Genomic DNA, 19,393 nt, shown 5'->3' with positions numbered 1-19,393 from the left:
CTCGAATTTTCTAGCCTGGAACATATCCCTTCATCAACCAATTGCTGATGGCACAAGGCGAGGATCGAGCGACAGACACGTGTACTGTTCATTCTGGCATCGGGATATCCTTGGAGGCAGACACACCAGACACCAGACGCGTTATGCCAACCTTATCTTGCAGACCCTTCACCGCCAAAGTCCGACTACCCATCTACATGTACATGATTCCACGGCTTCTCACCAAATGGTCCACGAAGCCTCAATGGCTCGTCGTCTCGTCATCTGCCGGTCCTCAAAGGCATGGCCCTGTCTTTTCCTCTGAACTCTGATGGAAAATCCCCGCTGCCAATGCACCCCAACATGAACATGCCACTCAGCATGCACAAAAACCATGCGGTGCGGTAGCTGGTATCGGCAAAGGCCCGGCCGAAGCGTCTCTTACCTCCGGATGCAACCCCAGATTGAACCCCCCTCCTCCCTCTCCCTCCTCCTCTCTCCTCACTCCTCCTTCCTCCCTCCTCAGCTGGCTAGCGGCGACCTGAGCCCCACCGCCTTCGCCCTGTTTCAGTCCAGAAGTCCTGGACGTCACGCTCCACTGTGAAAGTGAAAGAAAGCCTCGGAGGCATGAACCCACTGGAAGCAATCAAAACCCACCGGCGAGAAACCCACCCGGATGGGTGGTGGGCGGCCAATTTTCTTTTTTCTTGCATTTGGGTTTTTTTTCCCCTTTGGCAATCCCTACTCGTATTACTCCGCGCGATTCTCCGGCACCTATGAATGTCAACATACACACGCTCATTTTATTCGCGGGCCGTCTGCCGTGCCACACCCCAGAACAGGGGAGCCCCTTTGGCCAAAGACCCGTTATGGTTGCATCCTGTCCTCTTCCGGGCCTCGACGCAAGCACGGGATGACGATGGTGGCTGTCTGCGCGGAAGGAAGCCATAGCGTGCTGCTCGACGTCTGGTCCCCGAGCCATGGTCCCTGATGGAGACATGAGATAAGCGGGACACTGGCAGTCCCTTCGACTGACCTTTGTGGCATGCTGGGTCAAGGCCAAGATGAGAGAAATCGCAGTGGAGAAACAAATGTCTCCATCTGAGATTCGACACGAGCAATCACAAAAGCCATCCTTGGCAGTCCCATCGCCGGGCCTATCGGACGCCGCAGCATGCCGTGGAGTTCGGTTGGGAGGAATTCACCTAACCCACTGGCCAGGCGTGTCGTTTTGTCACCACGCACGCGCGGATGTCCCTACGAATCAGACCAGCTCTGTCTCACGAAAGACATGGCATCGCTGCCAAACGCCGTCACGGTCACTCCGGCTATTCTGTCTGCATGCGGCATGGTCGTCAGATCTCCTGCGACGAGACATCCGCCAGGGGTTCGGACAGGTGCAGCAGCAGCAGCGTGCGCTGTCTCGCGCTGCGTCGCACTCGGCCATCGCTGTTCCTCCCTGGTCATAGCGGCGCCGCGGCACTCCGTTGTCTTGGATGGTCCGTGGAGATGAGCGCGTTGCGACCCGAAATCGCCGAGCGGCAGGGAACAGTGTTGATCATGACAAGCTGAAATTAATGTTAAGCTTTGGCCAGGGCGTGCTTGAGTGCAAACGTGTTCGCTGTGCGATTGCATGCAACTCAAATCTGTTCGATATAGCCAGGAAGTACTAGTTGGTTAGTTGTCGAGGGATGTTCAAAGTACGTTTTGCCTATCATGATGATGCAAAGAATCCTTCGTGTCACTCTTGTGGCATGTCATTCGCTTTCTGGCCGATGCAAAATAGGGTAGGGAGACACTTGGCATGCAAAATCGCAGTCAGCGGAAATGCGTTATTCCTAAACATGCACCAGTGCTGCTGGTATTCAGTCTTCACCTCCTTCGCCCTGCTATTCTGATGCCACTGGTCATGAAATCGAGGTCATTTTTTGACGGGTTTCGCAACTCCCTTCTGCAGCGTGCCGTGCAGAGACCTCGCACAACGAGTTCAGAGCAGCCCCTTCTTCTTCTTCAGCTTCTTGTCCTTCTTGGGTTGGCCCCACGTTTCCCACAAGTCTCTTTCCGGCGCTGGCTCCGGCACGCACTCCGGAGGGGCGGGCTCCGACACTGGCTCGAGCGTCCACCCGGGCTCTTCTGCTGGCATCGCCTCCGCTTCCGGCGGTGCCTCGTGCGCTGGTTGATCAAACGCCCACCTCGCCGTTGTCGTGCAAGGCACGTTCACCACGGCAGGCTCGGCTTGGATCATCCATTCCGGCTCCGGCTCTGGCGCAGGTGGATCATCCAGAACACGCTCCGCTTCCGTAGGTCGCTGCTCGAGTTGGGGAGACCCATGCGCATAAGACGTCTTCTCCTCCCGAGGCTCCGGCTTCTCCAGTACGGGCTCCTCGCAAGACACAGCCGGCGTCGCCACGGCGGCGGCGCAGATCTGTATCATGCTCCGAACCAGGATCGTGGAAAACGCGTCAAGCGGCCCAAAGCACCGCAGCACCTCGTCCTCGCCGGGCGCGCGCGCGGCCTCCAGGACGCGACGCACGTGGGACGCCACGAAGCCGACGAGCCACGGATCCTCGCGCGCCAGCAGCCTGGCGCCTTCGCTGACGACGCGCAGCACCTGCGCCGGGCTCCCCAGGCCGTCGGCGAAGCGGGCGATCCGCGCCTTGGCGAGGTCGGCCAGCGCGGGAAGCCGGCACGCGAGCGCCGTCGTGTAGACGTAGACGGCGACCTCGAGGCTGCTCAGCCCCGTCGACTGCTTGAGGGTCTGGTAGGTGCCGGCGACGAGGTAGTGGATGAGCACGTGGCCGGCCGCGTCGGGCACGTTGGGCAGGTGGTAGTTTTGGTCGGCGCTGCTGTAAAACGCCTTGGCGCGGGCCTTTCGCCACAGGACCCGGGGGATGTGGAAGGGCAGGCCGCTGCGGAAGTGCACCTGGACCTGCGCGCCCATGTACGGACTCCCGGGAGGTCAGCTGGGGGTGGGCAGTGAGCGGGGAGAGGAGAAAAAGGGGGCAGTTTCGCCTACGATGTCACAGGCCCTGTGTCTTGGTCCATCGTCTGCGTGAGCTTGTGGGCGTCTGGGGTCAGGAGCGTTTCGGGCGGAGACGTGAGCTCGCGCTCCCGCGCCAGTTCGTCGCTGCTCACGTCTTTCGCCATGCTGTCTGGATGGCTGGGTTGGCGGTGCTGTGCGCTCGCATGCCCCGAGAGGATCACTGATGACCAGATGGTTTTATATCTGAACCAGAGGTGCAACACGTTGGGCATACGTGCAGCAGTGGCCAACATGACGCGTGCCGATGGCTTGACCCTTTGCTACATCACCATTCAACTAAGGCGTACTGTAGCATAGACATAGGCCAGAGGGTGGCCGCAGGTTGGTCGATCAGGCTGGCCAAATAGACATTGACAACAATGCCTGCATCCACAGCCTGGCACACCAACTGCGGACCTCGCCTATCGCAGGCGTCGAGACTGGACAATCACCACTGTCCGGATGCCCGACGGCCACGGCCCGCAGACTCACTACTGCATGCTGCTGTCTTGAAGCCTCATTTCATCTTCTGCTAGAAGTGATGATTGGCGCTTCCTAAAAGCTGTTGGCATGAGCCGTGTACTTGTGGTGTCATGATGCACTGTTCATAGGTCCCGGCGTCACGGCAGCGAATCATCAGGACAGCCCCGCAGAGAGGCTGCAGGGAAGAGACGAGTCAATTGGCCTGTTGGTTCTGTCGATGCAGTGTTCATGTTGATGATGTGACATGCAGGTTGGTGGTTTTCGCGGGGCATTGGGCAGGGAAGCGCTTGCTGTGCCTGCCACAGAGTATCGTCACAAAGACCGCCCGCCAGCGTTGCAAGTCGTCCTCCGGCGCGGGGCCGGCATCATCGTCCGGGACACGGCAGTTTGCCCCGCAAGATATGGAGAATGAAACCGGCGCAGCTTGGATGGGATTGCCGATCTGTTCATGCCGATAGGCCGGGACTCGATGTTGTCAACGGGTAGGTGTACAATAGCAAGCACGCCTGCTAGAGGGTTCTGATCACAGAGGTCATGACATGAGGACAACAAAGTGATGCGGGACGAGGTGCCGTGACCAGTCAATGGTAGAAGCGGACCGGAATCTGCAAGGGAACAGAGGCATCCCTGGCCAAAGCGTCGCATGACCAGCCCGAGACCATCGAGCCTCCCTCCGGAACGGCCGAGTCGAACGATGTTCTCCGTAGTGGCGTGTCGTGTCCGGCGAGATTGTAAATAGGCGAGCGTTCATTGGCTGGATATGGTCAGCAGCCAATCAGCATGCGTTTGATGACAGACGCACAAAGGTCAGCGAGCCTTCGCTGTGACACTTGTGACGTCTTCATCCATTGACGCTTGATGGTATATAACCTTCAAGCCGGCAACACTGAGCACGGCATTTCATCACTCTCATTCAGCAGTCATCACTCAGTTCAACCATCACTCAATTCAACCATCTGACCAACTCACTCTCCACCCACCACAACCACAACCATCACCATAACCACACTACAACCCACATTACAACCCACCATAACCACAATGGCCATTGACAAGTCCTCCACCTGCTGCGGCAAGTCCGCCTCTTGCGTCTGCGGTAAGCTCACCACCATGCCCCCCTCTCACGCCACATACTGATCCCTGCCTCCAGCCCAGCAAGCCAAGTGCTCCTGCGGCAAGCAGTCGGCCCTGCACTGCACGTGCGACAAGTCGGCCTCGGAGAACGCCATCTCGGGCGCCCGCTGCTCGTGCCGCGCCCGCCCCGCCGGCGGCTGCAACTGCGACCGCGCCAGCACCGAGAACGCCAACCCCGCCGGCGAGACGTGCAGCTGCGGCCGTCGCTCCGCCGACGCGTGCACCTGCGAGAAGGCCGCCGACGGCACGTGGGACCCTTCGGAGCACGAGATTGACTTCACCACGAAGCGGTAGATTGTCTTCCCGTCTCGAGGGGTGTTGGGATGGATCGTGGGCTTGGGCTTCATGGAGTTTGGGTGCGGTGCAAGACAAACGCCTGGGTTAGGGTTACTCAGGTATCATCCATTGGCGTTTTGGGTTTTTCTTGGGGGGGGTCATTGGAGCGGCCGGGAGAGCTGCGATAGATACCACTGGACCGAAAATGATACTTCTTGTTCGACTGAAACGTGAGCCTCAATTTGTGACTTCGTGGTGGTCTTTTACTTCATTTCCATCGCGCCAAACTTCACTGAGACATGGCACACCTGCCTATACGATTTGCCAGTTGATAGACACTGCAGCCGACGAGCAATAGCTCGCGTCACAATTCAAATGTGAAAATGAACCATAAGGTCACATCGAAAGCAGAACAATTGCGCCATACTTGACGTACAGCAGACCGTGTTGCGGCACCCGAATAGTGACCGCTAAAGTGCAGCTGGCCTATACACACTGTGAAGGCTGCAGGCCAGTCGGAACGTTTCCAGCCCTTTGTCGGAACGGGAAGGAGGCTATGTCCAAGAGCTCGCGATACGCCTCCGAAAAACTTCACACGCACCCCTCACCTCACTGCTCCTCACCCCCATCCCACGGCAACCTCCCACGGCAACCTCCCACGGCAACCTCCCACGACAGCGTCTCCTCACGCCACCGCCATGCCGTCTCCCTCCGCTCGACGTCCCGCCGGCCGCGCCGCCCCGCGCCCCGCGCCCGTGGACACATTCTCCCAGGGCACCCTCGTCGCGTCCCTCCTCATCAGCACCGTCGCCTACGCCGTCATCGCCGGCGTGGCCTACGGCGACTTCGACACCCTCGTCGCCGGCAACGAGTCGCTCATCCTCGTCGTCCCCATCGCCCTGACGCTGCAGATCATGGGCCTCCTCATCGGCAGCCAGGAGATCAGCGCGGCGTGGCCGGGCCGCCTGGGCCCCGTCTTCGCGGCCGGCGCCGCCGCCTTGGGCGCCACGGGCGTCTACGTCCTCGCGCAGAGCCTGCCGCGCGACTACTACATGCTGGCGCTGCTCAACGGGTCCTTCTACGCCGGCATGCTGGCCGAGGCGGTGACCGGGGTGACGGGCACGCTCATGGGAGGCGATGGCGCCAAGGCCCCGCGGAAGCAGGACTGATCTGTGTGCCGAATCGTTGTGTGTGGGGGGGTCGCTCGAGTATTGGCCGTGGCAGAGGCGAGGCGGTCACGACTCGGTGCATGTCTTTCAGGATCGCAGACCATAACCGAGCAACTCAATGTGGAACACGTGGATGAATCGTTGCTCGTTGCTCATTGCTCGTTGCGGTCCCTCTCTTCCGTTTGACTGATTGTTTAAAAAAATTCCCTCGACCATTTCACCAACTCCTGTGCATGGTAGTGACGGGTCCTTGCAGCACCGAGCACCCAATCTGCAGCGTGCCCGGTGCTGCCGTCATGCCCGAGACGATTGTCAGGTCTGCTGTGTGCGAATTGTGACGCTGAGGAGCCCCCCGGTGTGCGATGTAGACCGAGGCCACCGATTTCACCGATCTCACCATGTCCCAAATACATCAGCGGAGCCCTCGTCAACCCAATGAATCGCTGCGCTTCACGCCTCTTTCGAACCAATGGCACGAGCTCCCCCTGTAGGCAGCTGTACGCCCAGACCCGATACGGACTAGAGCCGTGTCTGAATTTCTAAGCTTGGGAGGCAAGCTCCGTCACGACGCAACGAAGCTTCCGTTTTGCTGCAGCTGCACCTGGTCTATTATTTCCCGGCTCATTCGCGCATCGCACGACATTTTTCTTCGCACAACCACCTTCCGGCTCCCCGCTCCCTTGCCATCCGTCAGTCTGCGACGTCTTGTTGTGTTCGATTTCTTCTCATCAAGCGCTTCTTCTGCTCTTGTCGACGCAGTTCTTTGTGTGTGCTCGGCATCTTCCCCCTTCCCCTGCAGCGTTCGGATTCCATTGTGCTTCCCATCGCAAACCTTTGTTCCTCGACGAATCTCCCGCGCCTCTTGGCACCATATTGGACTCGCAGAAGATTACTCCTGGGTGCCTGCTTTGTCTCGATTACCTTGAGCGACGTCTTGCTCATCGCCCTCTTCATCCTCTGCAGATCTCCATCGAACTGTCGTTGCGCTGGATTCCTGACCGATACTCCCCAGCCTTTCCTACGCGTCGCGCGCTGCATATTTGATCGCCACGTCCAAAACCACACCCATACCCACCCACATCCCCCCCCGAGTCCCCCGAGCAGATCGCTCGACCGACTTGATTACACGTCTCGACACGACTCGAACAAGTTTTTCCCTGCTGGCTACGGACCGCGCCATTCGCACGGAGTAAGGACCTGTGTTGCATCTCGCTTCCTCGCAAAACAACGCCACAACCGCACCTGCCTCACGCGTCTCTTCAACACAACTCGTCCGGCGCCTCTCTCCCTTCCAACCCTCACACCCACCACTCCATCATACATCACAATGGCTCCCAAGGGAACGACCAAGGCCGCGGCGCCCAAGAAGGCCGCTGCTGCCACCGCCAAGTCTGCCCCCAAGGCGACGACAACCAAGAAGGCTGCCGCCGCCGCCGCCGCGCCCAAGCCCGCCGTCAACGGCACATCGGCCGCGTCCAAGAAGCGCAAGGCTGACGACGACGAGCCCACCGATGGCGAGTCCAGCGAGGACGTGCCCAAGACGAAGAAGGCCAAGACGACCAAGGAGCCCGTCAAGAAGGTGGCTGCCGTCAAGAAGACGACCGCCACAACCACCAAGGCCAAGGCTGCTGCTGTTCCTGCTCCTGCCAAGAAGGCGGCTGCTGCTCCTGTTGCCAAAAAGGGCGCGAAGAAGGCTGCGACACCCAAGAGTGATGTCGAGAGCGCTTCCGAGTCGGAGCCCGAGAAGGAGGCTCCTAAGAAGGCTGAGCCCAAGAAGGCCGCCGCCGCCACCAAGAAGGCCGAGCCCAAGAAGGCCGCACCCAAGAAGGCCGCACCCAAGAAGGCCGCCGTCACAAAGGCCGCGCCCAAGGCTGCGAGCAAGCGCAAGGCCACCGAGGAGCCGACCGATGACGAGTCTGACAGCAAGAAGACCAGGAATGCCGTCAAGCCCAAGAAGGAGGCCAAGCCCAAGGCCCAGCCCAAGCCTGCCGCGCCCCCCAAGCACCCCCACACTGTCGGCCGCAAGATCAACGATGCCCCTACGACCCTGCTCGACGTGTACGTCTTTGGCGAGGGCTCTTCCGGTGAGCTCGGCCTCGGCAGCAAGAAGCACGACGGCAAGAAGCCCATCGACGTGAAGCGTCCTCGCATCAACCATAACCTCGCCCGCACGCCCGTCGGCGTTGTCCAGATTGCCTGCGGTGGCATGCACGTTGCGGCCCTGACCCACGACAACAAGATTCTCACCTGGGGTGTCAACGACCAGGGCGCCCTCGGACGCGACACCAACTGGGACGGCGGCCTCCGTGATGCTGACCAGGCTAGCGACTCTGGGTCGGACGACGAGGACGATGATTCGGGTGTCAACCCCCGCGAGTCTACCCCCACCGCTGTGCCTGCCGAGCATTTTGCCCCCGATGCCAAGTTCGTCCAGGTCGTCGCCAGCGACAGCGCCACCTTTGCTCTGACCGAAGACGGTCGCGTCTATGGATGGGGTACCTTCCGCGTAAGTTCCGGATCTGTCCGTATAATGGTAACTTCGACTAACAACGAGAAAAACAGTCCAGCGACGGTATCCTCGGCTTCAACCACGACATCAAGATCCAGATGACACCGCTGTACATCCCCGAGCTCAAGTCGATCAAGGCTCTCGCCGCCGGGTCCAACCATATCCTCGCCCTGGAGAACAAGGGCAACGTCCTCGCCTGGGGCTGTGGCCAGCAGAACCAGCTCGGCCGCCGCATCATCGAGCGCAACAAGATGTCCTCCCTCGTGCCCCAGGGCATGGGCATCCCCAAGAAGAACATTGAGAAGATTGCCTGCGGACAGTACCACAGCTTCGCCCTCGACACCAAGGGCCGCGTCTACGCCTGGGGTCTCAACAACTTCGCCGAGACGGGCATCCGCGAGGGCGCCGGCGAGGATGACGCCGTCATCCTGCGTCCCACGATTGTCGACTCTCTTGAGGAGCACAAGATTGTGGACATTGCTGGTGGTCAGCACCACTCCCTGGCCTGCACCGAAGACGGCAAGCTCCTGACGTGGGGCCGCTTCGACGGCTTCCAGGTTGGTTTCGCCGAGAGCGCCGTGTCCGAGGACGACCTCATCCGCGACGAGAGCAACAATGCTCGCATTCTGGCCGTGCCCACTGTCGTTCCTTGTAAGTTTTGCTTGCCCTTTTCGCGCGTCTTCTTGCCACACATGCTAACGATGCGCAGCCCCTGAGGGAGTCGTCCGCGTCGCCGCCGGCACCGACAACAACTTTGCTATCACCAAGGACGGCAAGGCCTACTCGTGGGGTTTCTCGTCCAACTACCAGACGGGCCAGGGCACCATTGAAGATGTTGAGGCGCCCACGCTCATCGACAACACGGCCGTCCGCGGACAGAAGCTCGTGTCTGCCGGCGCGGGTGGCCAGTTTTCCATCCTGTGCGGTGTGCCAGCCGAGTCTTCGTAATGGACCTACCCGCGGGCAATCTTGAACGGGGCAAGGCGGCCTTGTGGCCGTGGAAGACGAGACACCACCCCTCAGCGGTCATTGCGGGCTCGCGAGGAGCTTCACGTGGATGCGACGATGTACGAGGGATGGAAGATGAAAACCCAAGGCATGTCAGCCCTGGGATGAAATGGGGGGTTTATTCGAAAATCTGTACATTGTGTTTTTTTTTTGGGAACTTCGCGCTGCTGCCGTTCACCCAGGGCACCATTTTTGAGCGGCAGCGGCTCTGTGTCGGGACGGCACCTCACGTCTGGGCGGCATTTTGTGTTTATAATCTTAGAGTATTTCAACCGCCTCACCTGTTTCGATACGTCTTTGCTGCATGCCTGGCGCCACATCTATTGATGCGACTTGATGCTTCGGATTTGCACATCACAGTATCATCTGGATTGGAAACCAGACACTGCTTGCCACTGTCGGCCGGGAACCGTGTAGACTATGGCGCCGCTGTAATTCAGTATGATTTCCGCATCAAGCATGACGGCCTATGATATACATCCCATGACAGTAGCAGCATCCACCACGCATCGCCATGCGGCCAGGTACGCCATTTCCCACGCCAAAGCCCGGCGACCAAGTTCGTGTCCCCCTTTTTGTGTCTGCACAGCTGCTGCGCCTATCCCGCCTCGCGCGTCTGCCTCTCGTTCCCGGGCGAAAAAAAAAGAGAACGGCCAACTGCCCCTCCAGCCCAGCCGCCGAAAGAAAAGAACAGCCCTACGCCTTCAGCCCAGCCGCCGCCGCAGCAAGGGTGCTCCCCCGCGAGCTGAAGACGCCCATGATGCCGAAGCCGACGTAGAAGAGGGCGAGCGGGTAGGCGATGAGGAGGCGCATGCTCATCATGCGGCCGATGGCGACGAACATGCCGGACGCGGCGTAGGTGCACCACAGGATGGCGGCGCTCGTGATGACGATGCCGAGCGGCGTGTCCATGGGCATGAGGATGCCGAGCAGGCTCGTGGCGACGAGGGGCAGGAGGCAGTAGCCGAGGATGGAGCTCGAGCGCGCAAAGGTCAGCGTCGTCGAGAAGTGGCCCGGCTTGCCGGGGCCGCTGCCGCCGCCGCCGCCGCTGATGCCGATGCCCGGGGCGGCACCGCCGGGCACGACGCCGACGCCGCTGCCGCCGGGGTATTGCGCGGCCGAGGGGTGGGTGTGCGAGTCGGCTTCGTGGGGGCCCAGCTCGGTGGGCGTCATGAGGGAGAGGATGAGGTGCAGCGAGACGGAGCCGAGGGCGGCGAGGCCGTAGATGAAGCCAAAGTGGATCTTGCCGGAGAAGAGCAGGAAGGTGCCGAACAGGAAGAAGGCGAGGATGGGGCCTGCGAGGTCCGAGTCGTCCATGATGTGCTGGTCGATGCGGCGGAAGGGGTTGAGGACGGCGAGGGTCTGGGAGGGGGGAGTGTTAGCAAGGTCTGGCGAGATAGGTCTGGCGAGATACAGAGAGAGAGAGAGAGAGAGAGAGAGAGAGAAGGGGGGGGGGGGGGGGGGAACTGCCCTCAACTTTTTTTTTTTCTTGCGCCCCTCGTTTTTTTTTTTTGGCCAGGCGACGCTAAAGGCAAGGGCACGACCCCACTCTTTTCGGAGGGGTGTGGACCCGTGGGCGACACAGGCTGCACCACACTGGAGGGGGAGGGGCAGAGCGAGAAAATTTCAGTAGTAGCAGGTAGCAACAGCAACAGCGGCAGTAACGCCCTGATGTGCCAGTCCGCTGCTTCTCTGCCTGCACAACAGCCAAACCCCGCCGCCCCTTCTCCCGGCCCAGCGACCCAATGGCCCAATGACCCTTGGCCGAATCACGCTTATCGGCGTTATCGTGAGACGCTAGTCTGCTTGAGGCTTCTTGAACAAGGCGGTGAGAGCCGTTTGGATGTTGTTCCTGCACGAAATTTCCAAGGCGTTTGGCCATTTTTTCCCACCAGCCTGTGGCCCTCGCCAACAGGCTTGCCTCTCTCTCGGCCTTGCACCTCCACATGCCTTTCGATCAAGCAAGCGAGCGTGTCCTGGGATTGGGATGCAGCAAGGACCGAAGTCGAGAGCCGGACACCGTTGGCTACCCAACACCGAAACGGGGCCATTCCTCCGGGGATCTCTGGAAGCGCGCAACCAGGCTTGCAGGTTTTCCGATGCATGAGCATTCTACTCTGCTGCCCCTCCCGCGCAGCGCCTCTCTAGCCCCCAGGTCCCCCCCTCCAGGCCCCGCCGAGTGCCCCTCCAAGGTTTCGCTTCAGCCCTTCAAACCTCGAGAGCGCCATCCAAACGGAGCGTGTACTGTCCAACCGCCTGCGATCTTCGCTGCAGGACCCTGCGGTTCATGTCAATCTCTGGATTGAGTATCATGCGAGCGCCTCGACTGGCATCACAATGGTCTACAGTTCTATTGTTTCTGTCGTGAAGAAACCATTCGGTGCGCCGAAAATGGATCTGCCAAAAGATCACCCCAGCATCGTGCTTCGGTTGTCGAGACACTGAAGCCTTTTATATAGTGTTCCACACAGAACCACATGCCTTCGAGCCATGTCAGCGTCGTGAGACTGCAACACACACACACACACTCCCCTGCTCCAACCTGTGACCGAATACATGACCCATTCCATCCCTGTCAACTGGGCAAGCTGGGGAAGCCACGCCACAAGCTCAAATGGCTCTGAATTGACAGCAGCCTTCTGGCAGGTGCGCGATGAGGCGGGCGCGTCGGCCGAAACGCCAGGGACAAATAAGGGCCACCTGGCTCGTGTCAACGATTCAGTATCGGCTTCGCCACCTCCGATGGAGTGGTTGACGTCAAGTGCCCGTCTGACTCCCGTACAGTACTTTGCGGTATCCAGGCTAGAACGCGAATCATCGGCACGGTCTTCTAGCTCGTCTGTGCTTTGTAGGTACTGTGTAGCTCTGCGCTCCTCGGGCAAGGGCTGTCGCCACGGCAAAAAGGCCTAGTCTCGAGTCGAAGCTCGTTGAACATTCCGGACCACTCGGATCTTCTTTTTTTGCCACGGGCCTTCCGACGGCCCTGATTCGAGCCTAGACCTTTGTAGCTTGAGCGCAGTACATCTCCCCAAAGCTGCGAGCATGCTATTCTTTGGGGTGTTTCTCGAACATTTGCCCATTTTCCCGCCCAGATTGAGAGATCTACGTCGAGAAGTACGGCTCGCCTCTGGGCGGTGTTGCTGCAATGACACCCACTCTCTCACCTCACAGCCCAGCTGTCAGCCACGTTATCAGATGTTCACCGCTTGTCTCATCTGGCTCTGTTCGTTCTCCTCTGGACTTGAAGTCAGCTGTGCTACGCGTGTACTCGAGAGCTGATGACCATGGTGCTTGTAAGCAGCTCGGCCTGGCGGGCAATGCGCTCACCCCACCTCCAGCAAGGCGAGATATCGATAAGAATTCTTCTTATCCCCCGCCATCGACAACTGCATGCCCTCGAGGAAGTGGCGTACAGTGTGCCTCGGTGTCTGATCACGGCTCAGGTACCTTGTAGTGCAATGTCATCGGCAATAGCTCGGTAATCGTGGTGGACCCACACGACCTGAAAGAGAAGCCTAAGCCTTTCTTTGACGTCGCGATCCTAGGAAGCTCGCAGCGCCGACCTCTCCATTCTGTACCAGGCGTCAGCTTGCCCTGACACGTGCGATGTCCCCAGGCCCATACAACTCGACTCCTGCTTCTTCGAGTACATACCGAACTACTATCCTTGTCCCGAAGACACAACCGATGTCGGCCGACCGTAGGGCCTTCTCTCTTGGATGCATATTCGCAGGGTCGAGGGCCGAACAGATGCTGCTGTCGAGACTGTGAATCTCTTCTTCAGATCGGAAGAATGGCGATAAGGGCTGGGGACACGATATACTTGCCGCACACGACGATCACTGCGGTTACCAGATCGTCGGGTCGACGGCCAAGCACAGCGCAAGTGCGTTGATGCCCAGGCTGCCTCCAAGTCAGTCTTGAAATTCAATTGGGTGTAACTGAACTGGATCTGTCCTTCTCATATGTGATCGGCAGATATTTTGTTGTGAGGAGGAAATACCTCTATGCTTAGCCTTGCACTTCGAGCTGTTGCTTTCAGCCTGGGGTTATAGTGAAGCAGCCAGCGGCACTGCTAGTCAAACATCCCGCGATGCCCCTAGTCACACTCTCAAACCTTTGTCGAAAAGAATGATCTACGAGCTCCTTGGGCACCTAAACCTGAGCCGGCGCACCGAAGTCCTCCTCATCTACTCGTGGTACTCGTACAGTTCATACAAAAGTGTTGTTGGCTAAGATCGTACAATATGAACATGCCTTGATGATCAAGTCTGCGATGAAATCGACCTGGATCCCACATTCGTGTTCAGCAAGTTTGACCTGGAGCCAACGGATCTCATAATACAGAACAATGATGTGCAGTTAAAAATTGACGACTAGTGCCTGGATCAGGCCGCCTTAGAAGCGAAGTGTATTCATATCGAGAATGTACCTGTTTGAATAGCTTTGATGATGCACCCGGTTGCTCATGACGCTGAATTTATGGAGGGCCGACGGGAGGCGCAAGATATGGTGCTCAAGGCCCCACTGCTTCGATGCAACAACTGACTTACACCGCTGCGATCCGAATTTCACAGGGAAATTCGTTCTCCAGCGAAATCTTCTGGGTTTCCGAGGTCGTCAAGTATGGATCAGACGCTCTTTACTTGAGAGCTTACGTTATAGCCCTGCGCCTGAACACAGGTGGGGGAGAGGACCACCCTTGTATGCAAAAGACGGTGTCCGAAGAAGATCAGAGTCGCCGTCACTCTATATTTTCTAAGAGGTCCATCAGTGGACGTACAGAACTCCCCAGGCATTTCGTGGATCTTATACTGACCTTTTGGTTTCCGGCTGCGGCCTCGCTCGAGACGTGCTCGGCTTGCTACGCCACATCAAACTGACCATCCTTAACGAGATGCTGAAGCCCCAAATTGAGGATTTTGAGGATTTTCAACTTCCGATTGGCTGCTGATCCTTCATTAATCCGGAGGAAGTTGGGGCGACCTAGTTTTGCATGTTCGGGTCTGAGGAAGCTCGTTACGATTTATGCTTTCATCTGCTCCAGGCCAACAAGATCCGGATCACGCCGCTGAACAACGCATGACCTTCCTGCAATCTTGCGGTCACGAAGGTTGGCAGGATCATTCTCGTAATTGGCCAACCTCAAGTAGAACTCTTTGCCCGTCCACAGAGCTTGACTGGAAACACGCTGACCTGGAAATGATGAATTCTAGGCGAGATCAGGACAACAGCTTCATCAACAATGGCACGCGACATGACTATCGTGCAGCGGCGTTTATAACCCCACAGAGGAACAGGCAGAAGATAAAGAATTGACAAAGAACCGGCCTGAGGAAGATCTGAGACCTCGGTGGCTTGGGTGGACTTGCAGCCGTTTTTGGTTGGAATGTCTTGAGGCAACGTCCACATTTCCCACCCCTTGTACTCATGCGTTCGGTGTGGAGCAAAGAAGGATTGAAAATCAAGTTGCAAGTTTCATGACGGATTAGGATGTCATCATCATGGTTATTCACTGACGTTATCTCCCCTACCTACTCCACGAGTTATGTCGCACATTCACACCTTCCAGCATGTGTCCTCGATATGGTCTTAGCTTACATAAAAAAAAAAGTAAGTTTGAACTTCTTAATGGTAGGGCAACTTAAAGGTATGCCAACATTGAAAAGGTGCGGAAAATGCGAGCATCCTAAAGCCAGCGTACAGGAACACACCCTAATCCAATAGGGGGTAGAACGAGGACAAGCCCGATCCGGAGGCCGAACCCAAAACTTGACTAGACCCAGTCACCTGGGTGGCGCCTTTCTACAAATAGACTCGCAAGCCCAAATACTATGTTCACCAATGCAGGCTCAGCTGGAAAAAGCAATGGCTTGATGTCCCCACGGTATGGATGCTCTTCCTTGATCCTAGCACAGGCCATGCAAAACATCAACATCAAACACCGGAGACCACGCATCAACTGAGACAATCCAGGAGCGCTAGAGCTCAACGAACGCTTCGATTTGCGAATCTTGTGGGACAGTGATGGCAGGTCATCACATGCTTATACGGGTGTGACAGTGCTAAGTACACGTACGAGAAGCTTATTCTTGCCTCTTTGCTTATCAGGGACGTTTTTGACGAACGTGACACAGGCAGATCAAAGTACTTAAGTTCACGATGTCAACCTTGGTGTCGTTGCGAGAGGATGACAGCCTCATGCGGCAAGAGAGCACCGATATTCCAGTTGGCACAAAGACAATTACGAGCCATCAGAAGAATACAAACCCCGGGGTTTCAATTTACGCAATGGTCCCATTATGGCCGAACCCAACTCCACCACTTAAACGGCCGTACCAATTTCGAGTGGTAAAAGAATTCAATGACCTCAACCGACTTGAAAACGATAAGAATGACAAGAACGTCATCACCCTGAGTCACAAGTATATCAGCCCGACACCAACAATACACACAGATGACACACCGGAAGACATCCTTACACGGCTCATCATGGAACATGGTGGCCCTATCAACTGCAAGCTTTTATACATAACGCGTCATGGCCAATCGAAGCACAATGTCGACGCCCTGGAAGCGGGCGGGGACCAATACTCTGCCGTCTGCGCGCATTTTGCTCAGGATCGAGATCCAGCTCTCACAAATAGCGGCGAGCAAGATGCGGCAAAGGCAGGGGACCTGATATCCACCTCCGAGGCTGCCAAGTACGCTGTGCCTTCTGTGGTGTACTGCAGTACTTTAAAGAGGACGTTGCAGACCGCCGTGATTTGTGCGGCCAGATATGTTCCCGCGAATATGCCGTTGACGCTCTTCCCTCGTGATGGCCTCCGCGAGTTCATGGGCCCAGGACACCTCCATGTGTCGGACGGACGAGGCAACAAAAGTGACATACTCGAGACACTTTCGGAATTAAGAATATTCAAGCAACTGTCTGTGGAGCTCGAGGAAGACCTGCCAGACGAAGATGATGCTTTCCGCACTGCGGAGACCTACATAAATGTCGACATTCGGATCGAACATGAACTTGCCAAGATCTTCGATGATACTACCAACAGGTCGTCTCGAGCGGTCCACATCGTCTCGCACAACAGGGCGATACAGTCCATTCTGCGTTGTTTGGGATACTCCACGAACCAAAGCAACTACCGCATCTTCGACTTTGACAACGCTGCGACGATCGCACTGCTCGTCAGTCGAACACCGCGAACCGAAAGGCAACAAGAGGACTTACAAGCATCTGATGAAGCCCTCCAGAGAGAAGAAAGTGCCCAAATAGATGAGTCATATTGCGCAGACATTAATTCTGGCTTTGAAAAGATTCAAAAGGACTGCATGGAAGGGAGGTCGGACAAGTGGCAGCCGTGGCTGAAGAAGCTCGAGGAGGAGCTGGCAAACGGCTCGTCAGGCGATGTTATTGAGTGGAGGTTTGAATTGCTGAAGAAGGCCATGTCGGGAGAGTTTAAGTGCGGGGAATTTGCGACGCAGAAGGCAGTCGGAGCCTTTCAGTAGTCCTGGTGTCTTTCTAAGATTTGATCATGCCTGATGGCCAAGCATAAGACCATCAGGTCTTTAACTCCATGGGCGATGCCAACTCTAGATGACCTTTCAAAATAACTTTGATCCCTTGCACATTCAATGAATGTGACATGCCTGTCAAAAGAACAGCCGAGGGATAGATTGGGCTTACAGCGTCTGTCTGAGCTGCCGTGGCTACCAATTCATAGTCAACAATTTCAGTTTTGTACAGATTAATACGCAAGAGCCTGTTAGCGAGGTGCTGAAGATAAGCTTGCTTCAGGTTGATGTACGGTTGCAATGTCAGAGATTCCTGTGAGTACAGCAAGCTTCCAACAGCCATCTGTAAGCCAGGTCGACAATGCGTGAAGGCAAACTATGTTGATCTCATAGGTGGTCGCTGTCAAGGTGTCTATGAGCTCTTAGCACTCTACATGCCAAGACGTATGTCCAAGCAAGTGATTTGGGCCAGCGGTCTGTGTGGCATCACTAGCTAGCATGCAAATATGAGGTTTTGTGGTAGATGTTGTGTGCAAGAGAACTTCTGTGAAGCACATATCGATCTACAGGGTAGCAAGAAACATTCTCCATTGCGGTGAAGTGTTAAGGTGGGTTCGGGCATCGCTTGCTTTGTGTAACAACAACCATTGTCCAGAAGTTGCACGTTCGTGACCCTGCGATTGGATCGAAGTAATTTGTCTTCCTTTGATCGTTAGTGATGCCACGTGGCTCACAATTGAGATTGACTGCACGGATGAGATCAAGAACCCGAAGGCTCATCAACGTGGCCTCAAACTTAAACTCCCGACTCCTTGCTACTGGTGCATCCATCAGCATCCCGTATACCGTGCCGTAACCAAACGACCGGAAGCCATTTTCATATTGGCATTGCTAAAGAAACGGAAGTCAAGCCTAAGGGCCTGTAGGGCCACTCTTGGGAACACTAGGTAGCTCAGCGGCAACTGCTTCAGCTTCCCTGGCTTCCTCCGCTTCTGCTGTGTTAACTTTGACGTCAGGTTGCTCTGGAGGAAAGTATTTACTGAGAATGAATCTGTCAGCGGACCGGAATCCTCCTTCTGGGAACCACTCACGGGAGCGCCTTGTCGTAGGCATGGACGTCCTTCAACTCGAAGGTACAGAAGATAATTTGGCTCAGCTTGGTTCCATCGGGACCCTCAAGAAATCTCCGAGTGACCTCGACAGCCGTATGCGCAGCTTCTTGGCTGGGATAGCCGTAGACGCCGGTACTGACGGAGCTGAAGGCGATGCTGCGGCAGCCGTTCTCCACTGCTAGGGCCAGGCTCGACTCGTAGCACCCTCGCAGGTGTTTCTCCGCCGCAGCTGGACCCTCAATGTTATAGATGGGACCGACGGTATGGATGACCTTCTTGCAGGGCAGCTCGTAAGCGTCGGTGATCTTGGCCTTGCCCGTATCACAGCCGTCAAGGGTGCGACATTCAGCCAAGAGCTGGGGGCCGGCGCCGCGGTGAATGGCGCCGTCGACACCGCCGCCGCCAAGGAGGGAACCGTTGGCGGCGTTGACGATGGCATCGACGGAAAGCTGGGTGATGTCGCCACGGATAGAGCCGACGATGCGGTTGTATGATTCATTGGCGGGGCGCAAGGGCTTCTTGGGCGCCTTCAGGCTGCCAAGCTTGTAGAGCAGGGCGACGGAGGGGATGTCGGAAGCCATGTTCGCAATCGAGCGCGCTTTCATGTGTGAGCTGGAGGTTTATCTTCGGTCGAATCAAGTTCGGTAGTTGGAGAAGGGAAGCTGCTGCAAAGATGCAGAAAAGCTGTGGCGACCGGGAAGGCAGCAGTCCTTCGAGGCTGGTATGACCATGACGAAATGCCAACCAGGGGAGCTTCAGCACTGGCTTTGGTGTGGGCGGGGCCATGATCCTATAGGCGGCAGGTGCTGTGAAGCACATCCTACCTCCCAAGGTCCTCGTTCAAGATTTGCGCCCCCCATCAATCGGGAGCAATTTTGGAAAGCTTCCAAAAGAAAGGAAAACCTTTCTATCGAGATCACTCGCTCAACTCGAAGCTGCGGTACAAGTGGCTGGACGGCACTATGGGTCGACGAGCTCTGAGCTGGTCTCTCAGAGTTGGGCTTATCTAATCTTCAAGCCCAGTCCTTATCGCGACCCCTCGTCAATCAGCCTCAGTTATCGTGACTCAATTTGTGCCCCGCGCTTCGTTGAACCTGCCATTGTTCACCCAACATTGTGAACCCGAATTGAGCTTGACGCAGACAGCGAAGCATACCGATACCACAATACACATACCCGCGACCAA

The 19,393-nt window shown here is 56.9% G+C and overlaps 7 protein-coding genes across 7 annotated transcripts; 4 read left to right on the top strand and 3 right to left on the bottom strand.

Moving 5' to 3' along the window:
* Positions 1–1,966: 1,966 nt before the first annotated feature.
* On the bottom strand, positions 1,967–3,126 carry D7B24_008691 (uncharacterized protein; the record flags this gene model as incomplete). The annotated part of the gene is made up of 2 exons (XM_028642777.1): positions 1,967–2,927; positions 2,996–3,126. 2 exons carry the CDS (start codon positions 3,124–3,126, stop codon positions 1,967–1,969), a joined length of 1,092 nt encoding a protein of 363 aa, XP_028498468.1.
* A 1,399-nt stretch (positions 3,127–4,525) lies between these two features.
* D7B24_008690 (uncharacterized protein) lies at positions 4,526–4,912 on the top strand (the record flags this gene model as incomplete). The annotated part of the gene is made up of 2 exons (XM_028642776.1): positions 4,526–4,580; positions 4,635–4,912. 2 exons carry the CDS (start codon positions 4,526–4,528, stop codon positions 4,910–4,912), a joined length of 333 nt encoding a protein of 110 aa, XP_028498467.1.
* A 680-nt stretch (positions 4,913–5,592) lies between these two features.
* Positions 5,593–6,063, top strand: D7B24_008689 (uncharacterized protein; the record flags this gene model as incomplete). Its single annotated transcript, XM_028642775.1, has 1 exon — positions 5,593–6,063. One exon carries the CDS (start codon positions 5,593–5,595, stop codon positions 6,061–6,063), a length of 471 nt encoding a protein of 156 aa, XP_028498466.1.
* A 1,327-nt stretch (positions 6,064–7,390) lies between these two features.
* Positions 7,391–9,520, top strand: D7B24_008688 (uncharacterized protein; the record flags this gene model as incomplete). The annotated part of the gene is made up of 3 exons (XM_028642774.1): positions 7,391–8,569; positions 8,626–9,223; positions 9,282–9,520. 3 exons carry the CDS (start codon positions 7,391–7,393, stop codon positions 9,518–9,520), a joined length of 2,016 nt encoding a protein of 671 aa, XP_028498465.1.
* A 756-nt stretch (positions 9,521–10,276) lies between these two features.
* On the bottom strand, positions 10,277–10,897 carry D7B24_008687 (uncharacterized protein; the record flags this gene model as incomplete). The annotated part of the gene is made up of 1 exon (XM_028642773.1): positions 10,277–10,897. The coding sequence occupies one exon, from the start codon at positions 10,895–10,897 to the stop codon at positions 10,277–10,279; it is 621 nt and encodes a 206-aa protein (XP_028498464.1).
* Positions 10,898–15,742: 4,845 nt separating this feature from the next.
* D7B24_008686 (uncharacterized protein) lies at positions 15,743–17,089 on the top strand (the record flags this gene model as incomplete). The annotated part of the gene is made up of 1 exon (XM_028642772.1): positions 15,743–17,089. One exon carries the CDS (start codon positions 15,743–15,745, stop codon positions 17,087–17,089), a length of 1,347 nt encoding a protein of 448 aa, XP_028498463.1.
* A 918-nt stretch (positions 17,090–18,007) lies between these two features.
* D7B24_008685 (uncharacterized protein) lies at positions 18,008–18,788 on the bottom strand (the record flags this gene model as incomplete). The annotated part of the gene is made up of 2 exons (XM_028642771.1): positions 18,008–18,134; positions 18,187–18,788. The coding sequence occupies 2 exons, from the start codon at positions 18,786–18,788 to the stop codon at positions 18,008–18,010; spliced, it is 729 nt and encodes a 242-aa protein (XP_028498462.1).
* Positions 18,789–19,393: the final 605 nt, after the last annotated feature.

Source organism: Verticillium nonalfalfae (assembly GCF_003724135.2).
Source record: "Verticillium nonalfalfae strain VnAa140/NRRL 66861 chromosome Unknown scaffold_8, whole genome shotgun sequence".
NCBI classification, from domain to species: domain Eukaryota; kingdom Fungi; phylum Ascomycota; class Sordariomycetes; order Glomerellales; family Plectosphaerellaceae; genus Verticillium; species Verticillium nonalfalfae.
The sequence above is the reverse complement of the archived record's forward strand: the minus strand, read 5'-3'. Positions and strand labels throughout refer to the sequence as shown.